The 10,000-nt window shown below is 38.2% G+C and overlaps 1 protein-coding gene across 8 annotated transcripts in view; it reads right to left on the reverse strand.

The window, feature by feature from the left end:
• LOC135215188 (myosin-IIIb-like) overlaps positions 1 to 10,000 on the reverse strand; it is a 140,378-nt gene that overhangs the window by 59,097 nt on the left and 71,281 nt on the right. For all 8 annotated transcript variants that reach the window (XM_064249724.1, XM_064249679.1, XM_064249689.1 and 5 more), the window contains exon 2: positions 351 to 506. In XM_064249724.1, the coding sequence (XP_064105794.1) occupies positions 351 to 506 (156 nt within the window). The remainder of the gene's footprint in view (positions 1 to 350; positions 507 to 10,000) is intronic.

Raw genomic sequence — 10,000 nt, forward strand, 5'->3', positions numbered from 1 at the left:
CAAGACGGCCTGACATACAGACATACACAGACATGGACATAAACCCACACACAGAAACACATACATATCTAATATATATATATATATAATATAATATATATATATTATATATATTATAACATATATACTTATACATAATACACACACACACACACACACACACACGTATATATATATATATATATATATATATATATATATATATTATGTTATTGTACACGTATATGCAAGCTCGGCTTAACATCTTATTTCCATTGTAGCTACAACTATTCAAAGAACAATAAATTCTACCTCCAAACATCCCACCGTAAAAGGTAAATCAATCAGCCCCCTATAGACCTTGACCTGACCTGTGTCATGATCCTTGGCAGCGAAGACCTCTCCGTAAGTTCCTTCTCCGATGACCTCCAGGAGTTCGAACCGGGTATTGGGGTCGGGTAGGTTGTCGAAGTCGATGTGCTGGCTCATGCCCATGTACGCCATCTTCTTTGGCGCGGGAAGGTAACCTGTGGACAAGAGAGAATATGAGATTATTCTTACCGTTCTTCAACAAGGACAAATATTCAAATAAAAGAATACCAAAAGGTACTTGTTATTGTTAAAATACAAATTCTATATAAATTGATTACAAACAAGACTAAAAGGCCATTAGATTACAGCGTTAGGTTTCACATACTGTAATCCTGACATGGAAACAACATAGAATAACAAGAAAAGGTACTAAATAATAACTAATATAAAGATGTAGACTGACGTACGAAAGCAATCACATACGTAAAATAATGACATCAGAGGAATGGGTCACTTACAGCTAGTATCACATCTCCTACCACAGTTAAAAAAAGAAAAAAAAAACAAAAACTAATTACATTCAAAGTTATAAAAAAAAATATAGCTCCATTTCTCGTACTCTTGCTCCACTGGAAATACTGTTGAGAGTGCCATTAATGCTTAGTATTTTGAAAGTAACGAGTGTTAACTTGCGTTCAAAAGATTTAGTTTTCTATAAAAGAAAACTATTGAGGTGGCTATTCGTCTGTCCGTTCGCACTTTTTCTGTCCGCCCTCAGATCTTAAAAGCTACTGAGGCTAGAGGGCTGCAAATTGGTATGTTAATCATCCACCATCCAATCATCAAACACAGCAAATTGCAGCGCTCTAACCTAAGTAGTTTTGATTTTATTTAAGGTTAAAGTTGAACATGATAGCGTATCTGGCACCGCTATAGGTACCAACAACACAGGCCACCACCAGACCGTGGCTGAGTTTCATACATTATACGCTGCACCAGAAACTCGATTGCGTCGAAGAAACTTCGGCCTATTTTTTATTTGTTTGATCTGGTCTTGGAACCGGCGCTTACCCGGCCTCTTTTGTTCGGCACGAGAGAATAAACTCATCATCACCGGTCATGACATCATTCGGAAATTGATGGCAGACATTAATAGTTTGCGCTGGATGCCGAGGATCAAAAGGAAATTAGCGCTGATCAAGTCAGGGCCGCCTGCGAGCAGGTGCGGGCGATTCCGACCGACTGGGTTTACTACGATAATGGACGAAAATGGATGATGACTCACAAGTTTATTTTGCAGGATTAGTCTTCCATAAAGTTTACTCTCATCGTAATCTTAGCTTCAGTAATTTCTATTTTGTTATAAGAAACAAGATCTTTCCAATAAAGAATATAAAATTGTTGTTCTCATATCTATGAATTTCGTTCATTCAGCCTTCACTCTAGCTGTCCAATTTGACTTAGGTTAGCCGAATGAACAGGTATAAAATAAAAGTTTCTTTTCGTTTTATAGTTATGGTCAATTAATAAAAATAGTCAGTCAAACGACAGCAGCAATAACAATAATTATTATCGTTCCACTAATGATTATCCTAATGATAAAAGAAATAATAAAACTTCCACTGAAATAGCAGGGTTCATCTGTCGTATAAATCTATATCTATGTCCAGAATGATACCTCTGTAAGTCTAAGAACTTATTAGTATTATTATATTATAAGAACTGTAACTAAATCCACTGTTAGACCCTAAAAAAAATTCGAATAAGATGCTTACGAAAATATATATCCATATAAATTCATAATCACTCAAAGACAGGAGTACATATGCAGTGCAAATGCACGTGTGATATAACACTACGTATATTTACATTTACGTATTTATCGTATGTAAAGGCATCTAAACATTATATATAGCCTATAGTTTACTTCTATGTTGCATGCGAATGGACGGAGCTGAATATAGAAGGGACCCCTAAAATCAATGTCTACATTAACACCTAACTACAATTATGCGTTATTCATTATATGTATATATATATACACACACACATAACGAAATCCGCGTAAGAAGGTGAGTGAAAACCGGGACTATGAACAAGTACTTTCGTAGTTTATTCGACGAAAGTACTTGTTCAAAGTCCCGGTTTTCACCCGCCTTCTTACCTGGATTTTATGATATTCTCAAGCACGTGTTCCCTCGTGCTAAATTGGAGTTATATATGTATGTATGTATGTATGTATGTATGTATGTATGTATGTATGTATGTATGTATGTATGTATGTATATATATATATATATATATATAATATATATATATATATATATATATAGTGTGTGTGTGTGTGTGTGTGTGTGTGTGTGTGTGTGTGTGTACAAATTTGAAACGCCATCAGCCTACAAGGTCAAATTCCAACTGACGTTCCGAAGACGTCACTCGGTTTTCTGAAACCGCGTTTGCATATTGCCGACACAGCTCGGGACTCATATCGGTAGAGATCAAACAATATATCGGAATCATAAAAGACGAGCGATTACAACTCTTATAGCGTCTACGAACAAAGATGAAAAACAGCCGTCATGAAGGGCGCACTCCAGAAGCGCTTTTCATGAGGGTCAGAGAAAGACGCACGCTTTGCGGAAATACACAAACGAAACAACTCGAAGTGGGTCCTGGGTTTCGGATACCTTTTTAACTGTAGTTTTAACCACGCGTTACCGGACCGTACGAAATTACCCGTTAGCAGGTATTACGAATACTCTTATGCCACTTGAGTTTTCAAAGGGCTAAGCTGCATATCATTTAAACATGCATGGTGACTGTGTGTTTTAAAACACTCAGTCTTTTCGGCAATCAGGCTCGAACCCCCCCCTCACCACACACCCACAAAGTAGGGCAGGGGCGGAGACGGGGGATTAGTTGCCAGGCTAATTTTTCCAAGTTTTGACAAAAGCAGCTCCTAGACAGGGAATACGTACAGAGCAAAGTTAATTTCGCCTTCTTAAACTGAACGGAATTGATGATGGAATTGCCAATTCCAACGGTGGCTACCGCATGAAATAAATGTTTTTTTTTTCTAAATCTCCGTAACAATAACAGGAGGCCCCTAGTGAGACTCGATGCTAATTCGACAAGGCTCCCGAAAGGCTCTGATAGGTCAGTTTCAGACTAGGGCTCCCGAAAGGCTTTGATAGATAGGTCTCAGACAACGGCTCCCAAAAGGCTCTGATAGGTCGGTCTCAGAGAAGAGCTCCCAAAAGGCTCTGATAGGTCGGTCTCAGACAACGGCTCTGAAAGGCTCTGATAGATTGGTCTCAGACAAGGGCTCCTGAAAGGCTTTGGTAGTTCGGTCTCAGACAAGAGCTCCCGAAAGGCTCTGATAGGTTGGTCTCAGACAACGGCTCCCGAAAGGCTCTGATAGGTCGGTTTCAGGCAAGGGTTCAGGTATGGCTCTTTGAAATCAGAACTAAAGGTGCTGTTAGATTTAGTATAGTACTTTTCCCAAAACGAGGCTATATCCGCTTAGAGCTATTTTCCTGTACGCATCGAGAGAGAGAGAAGAGAGAGAGAGAGAGAGAGAGAGAGAGAGAGAGAGAGCTGTGTTGTTATTTTTTTTCTTCATCCTTAACGGATTTTTGAGGATGAGGTCCTATTTATGTCTTTGGTTCCTGTCGCTGACTGACTCCACTTCACTGTCAATGGCCAAGCCACTTTCATTCTTACTCTTTCAGACATTTTCATTCTTCAGAGGAACTGTTGCATGATCGCCACTCAATGACACTGATAAGAATATCATCATGAAATGAATAACTCGAATTTTCACATGAATAAATGAAGATTGCAATTTCCTCTTGTACGGCCAATATTGTGAAACAGCACATAATAATAATGATAATATTAATTAATAATAATAATAATAATAATAATAATAATACGAGCACTAGGCACGATCCCAAGATCCCTGAAAAGGAATCTAGAAAAACTAGAGGCTGAAGTAGCTCCAGGACTCATGCAAAAGAGTGTGATCCTAGAAACGGCGCACATAGTAAGAAAAGTGATGGACTCCTAAGGAGGCAGGATGCAACCCGGAACCCCACACTATAAATACCACCCAGTCGAATTGGAGGACTGTGATAGAGCATAAAAAAAAAAAATAATAATAATGATAATGACCCCTTTGGTAATGACATTGTCATCAACAACATTAATGACAGAGGGGGAATAATATCATACTTATGCTTATTGACGATATATTACAAATATCTGTATTAAAAGTTATCAAGCCTGATCAGCCCAGCTGTCTATAACTATTAAAAATAGAAAAAAAGGTTGGAAAGGAAGTTGAGCAGGCTTTAGAAAACCTCCGGCTAAACAGGTCTTATTTCACCTTTGAGGAGTTACATTATTGTGGAGTGTTTTTGTAATAATTTTCAACGCAATTTCAGAACTAAGGTCGAGTCACTAACAAACATTTGTTGCTGAAGATCATCAGTTTCGATCAAACGTCTATAAGGAAAATTAAAAGGCGTTACAATAAATTTTCCCGTCTTTTCGAAACAAGCAGACCTAACCAACAATAAGGTTATTTCATCTACTCCGTTCTTTGTTAAATGCCCAACGTTTCCGTTGACAGCGTTTACATTTTAAAGCAAAGTGAAACAGCTCTGTCGTGCAAAAAAACTATTTAAATATAAATATTAAATATTGTTGTACGTGAGAGAGAGAGAGAGATAGAGAGAGAGAGAGAGAGAGAGAGAGAGAGAGAGAATCTTTTGAATAGTTGTTGGATCCCTTTCTAAACGCTTAACTTTTTTTTTTATCTTGCAAACACAAAGGCAACTGTAACCTGTTGCAGCACACGCCAACTGAACGCGCCTTTCATCTCGGGAAAAGCCGTGTAATTCCGAATCACCGAAATTTCACCGCGATTTGCAAATGTGGCCATGAGATTCTGCCAAACCTAAGCGGATCAGATTGCCTAACCCTAATGAGACACTGCGCCCGTATCCCTTCCCTATCTAATAAAGCCACAAAGCTATTCCACTTTCACAATGAAATAAGGTCTCGAATCTATTTCGCTGGAACGGGAATATATTCCGCTGTTTCTGTATACTTCCACTGTGCAATGCAGCCGTAATCAGTTCCATCGTACGCCATACTTTCTCTCTGTTTTGGTTCTGATTTCGCCCGTTATCATATATCCTTTTTTTCTTACCATGTACTCATTCATTCTTCCGCATGATAATTTTTCATCCTCTGCTGGGACGTTAGAGAAAGGAGGCTAGGATACGAAGCCCTGAATGTTAAAAATTTGAAACGACTCGTTCGCTTCAAAAGACAGAGATTATTGCTGTCATTATACAGGGTGTCTGGTAAATCTAGAACAAAACAGAGAATAAGAAGAAACGAAAAAATAACCCAATACATGATTCCAGGCTTCAAGGAAACCCTGTATTTTTTACTGATTGAATAATGTTGAACATCTTACGATCTACTTCCTTCTTGCCTGTAGAGCAGCAACTAAAATGCTCCTCTCGCTTTCTATTTTTTTTTTTTTAATACCTGCATGACGTTTGTGGCATATCGTCATTTTCCATTTCTGCTCGTAAGAGCTTTTGATGATAGATAAACACTCTTGTTGATTTTTTCCGTATTCAAATGACTTGAAAGCAGGCTGCTTTTACCACATATACAGAATGTTCTCTTGTTGCATGATCATCTGGTAATCTGACTTTCTCCTGTCTTCATCTACAGAGTATGAAGTGTCGGATGTAGCATTCTTCTCAATAATCTGTTTTAAAATCTAAAATTGTTCGCAGTACTGACGTCTGATGCCTCCTTTTCGGTGTACTTCCGTTATCTTTCATCCAGTGACAGAGCCACCAGTTTTTCTTTTTGCCTTTTACATAAACCGCTTTATCAGCCTTTCGTACCATTTACGTCATTCAGAGGAACGCGCCGGTTCGTGCGGATCTTCTTGCAATATTCAGGAAACATGAACTCATTTTTTTTTACGTATCTTTGATTCTCCTCACGATTGCACGGAGATTTCCTCAAAGAATTCGTGATGTATCTCCCTTGAGTTATTTTTGAACGATGTGCTCATTTCTGAATAATGGAGTATCAGTTCAGTAAAGGACTGGAACTATTGCTTCACGTTATTTTTTGCTTCGTCTAATGCACAGTTTTAGCGTCGGGTGAACGTTGGTGGTCATATTTCTGCATGATTGTTAACCTTCCGTTTTGATATTTTCTTCTATTTTCTCCTCCTCCTATTCTTCAGATAAAGCAGGCGAGGTTCATGGTCCTATTTCCATGTTTGAAAAAATACGGAAAAAAAGTAATTTTGACCGGCTAGTGTTGACACAGGTTTGAAATGAAAGTGTCATAATTCAGCGTCCGACTTGTACCATGCATAAATTCGGGTATAAAGGAAATTATGTAGCAAAATACGCATAAATTCCATTTAAAGGAAAATCTCGAACGAAATCTATTTCTAAATAATCACCAAACGGATCCCCAATCATTTTCTGTGATATATATATATATAATATGAACTCTAGTGTTGGAATTCAACCACAAATCCCGTTAGTGAAATCTGTACCCGTACTTCTACGGGCCCGATGCGAACGGTAATGGACCACAATAAAGCCCAAGAGAACAAGAGTGAATACAAAATGAATTTACAAGGTGCAATAAAATATGACTGGGCAGCATACTATAACTACCTGTGAAGTATCTAACTGCAATTCAACTGAACGGCCCCATCGAGCATGACTGCCCATGATGTGCACACAAATGATGCCGTCTACCTCGCCTCAGCTCGCACCTTCACACCTTTATACAAACATCACAGCCTCCACGGAGCCCCTTTCTCCAAAGACTTGGAGTCCAGTCATTAATTTTGTGCTGATAAAGCCTGAGTTTAGCAGAGTTCGATTAGGCCTTCAGAGTTTTTTTTTGAACTATTATTCTCAATATTGTTACTGTCATTACCTTTCTATGAACACTATTTTTCCTACTTCTTCAGCAACTGTGTGGTTATGGCCGATTCTAATCTTTTAAAAATGATCTCATATTTCTATATTGTGTGTATGTCATTGTCTATTTTGTATATTCCATATATATGGCCTTGAGCTAAAATAAAATATATTATCATTATTATTGTTGGGAAAAAACTCCCTATCACGAGAGTTATACAATGTTCTAAGGGGTCCACAATAATAAAAATATTAAAAGTTCGTGAGTAATTTATAAACACTTTATATAAGTTTTCGAATCCTTCACTGGGTTCATCTTAAAAAAAGAAAGAAAAACAGAGAAGGGTTCGAAAGCTTTTATAAGGTATTTATAAATTATACGCGAACTTTTAACATTTTTATTATTGTGGACCCCTTAGAACATTATTATTATTGTTGTGAAGAAATTCACAGTCTCGTGAAGAACAAATTGCTGAAAAATCCACAATTATATACTGAAATATATTTCAATGTAAAAAACAAAGACTTTCGAACACCTGAACGGTGATCATCATCAGTGTACACTGATGAGGGACACCGTTCAGGTGTTCAAAAGTCTTTTTTACATATAAATATATTCTAATTTTAATATATAATTGTGGATTTTTTAAACAATTATTTTTATTATCACAAACTAAAACATTCGTAAACGCAAACATCTGAACAACACGACGTCTCCTTAAAGAGTTCAAGAGACCGCAAAGCAGCCATATTAAGGAGTGAAAGCACCTCGTGAGGTAGAAACAACAAAAATAAGATACATTATTTTCCCTTTTAACTCCTCGTGGTTCACCACCACGAACATTAAGTAGGTATAACCTAATATATTCCCCTTTCTACATAATCAAGTTTAAGTGTGATACGAATCAAGAATAAAGCGTGTTTTATTTCGTTTCTATGTTCTGTATCTACATATAGTTATTCTCCTCCGGAATTGGGATTTTATACAAATAAATAAATTTATCAGAGTGCAATATCTTTACTTGCTTTTATGCGTATGCAGCCATCTCTCTCTATCTTTCTCTTTCAAATTATCCTTCGTATCCATCTGTTTTGTTATTTATGTGAAATGACACACATATGAATTTTTATCACATCACCGTGATTCATATACATACATTAAACTAAAGATGTCCTTAAATATCCGATTCGCTTTACCTCGGAATTAATATATTTTTCATATATAAATATATATATATATATATATATCTATATATATATATATATATATATATATATATATATATATATATATATATATGTTAACCGAAGGGGAATTTTTTAGTAGATAATAATTTCGTCCTCTCGTGGATTCGCACCAGAGGACAGAGGAGAAATCAGGACTTCGGTGACATTATGTGTCTACACACATGCACACACATATATATACATATATTTATTTATGGTGTGTGGCAGCCCAAAGTTTTCCTATAACCTTATTTGCTGAATAAGTGAATAAGTGAGTTAGTGTGTATTCCCCGAACGGGAGAAATCCTCAAAATCGGGGGAAAGACACTGCTCCCCATGAAAAGTCAAGGCAAGGCCAACTGAAGTGTCAAACTCGTGATTCGAATAGACAAGGATATATTTTTGTTGAGAGAGAGAGAGAGAGAGAGAGAGAGAGAGAGAGAGAGAGAGAGAGAGAGAGAGAGCAGTATTCCTCTTTACAAAGTCAGTTAAAAGACCTTACCGAGAGAGTGAGGGTATATCTTAGTTTAGTTTTACCAGACCACTGAGCTCCCAGGGTTGGCCCGAAGGATTAGATATTTTTACGTGGCTAGGAACGGGACCTACAGCTTATTGTGGGATCCGAACCATACAATATTGAGAAATGAATTTCTATCAACAGAAATAAATTCCTCTGATTCCGCGTTGGCCGAGCCAAGAATAGAACTTCGGACCCCCGAATTGGCAGGAGAGAGAGAGAGAGAGAGAGAGAGAGAGAGAGAGAGAGAGAGAGAGAGAGAGAGAATTGTATAATGCTTCTATTTACGCAGTCAGGTAAGACCAAGCCGAATTGAATTGATCAGGGGCGTTGGCCACAGAACACCACAAGAGACCCTAAAGAGGGTGGAAAGTGAAAGTCCAACAGCAGACAAAGGAAGGCACGACCTTGCCTGTTTGTTGTATCACTTAACTGCCAACGATGCCTTTCCAAACCTTATTGTGTCCCATCGGTATTTCGTAACACTCCTTAAAGCTGCCCGGAGTCTCTGTAAGTCACGGAAGAAACGTAACGTGACAACGGCGTCTGGTAAATCATCGGTGGCCACGCACTCGGCTTCGCTCGCCTTCGACGATCGAAAACCAGCGGCGTAGAAAACGCCTTTCATGGCATCATATGGTGGTGGTGATGGGGGAAGAGGGGGTTGGTGTTATTTTGAATCGCGGACACAAAACACACGATTGCATCACCAGACACAAACACCCACGCATGACTTGCCCACGACTCTCGCGGGTCGGGTGGACAAGGATTTCGCAATCCGACGGTCGAAAGCATGATTTTCATGACTATCTTATATCACGCCTAAGCCAAGGCGCCATGTTTCTCGGGTCAAGGTGGGCTTGAGAGAGGAGAGAGAGAGAAAGACCACCATTCGGGAGAGATTACCGTTAAGTCAAGGTATGACTTCGTGCTTCAGAGAAACTTAGTGACTTGCTCCGATTGTAAAATTAGCTGGTTTGTGACT

This window comes from Macrobrachium nipponense, chromosome 19 (assembly GCF_015104395.2).
Source record: "Macrobrachium nipponense isolate FS-2020 chromosome 19, ASM1510439v2, whole genome shotgun sequence".
Classification (NCBI taxonomy): Eukaryota; Metazoa; Arthropoda; class Malacostraca; order Decapoda; family Palaemonidae; genus Macrobrachium; species Macrobrachium nipponense.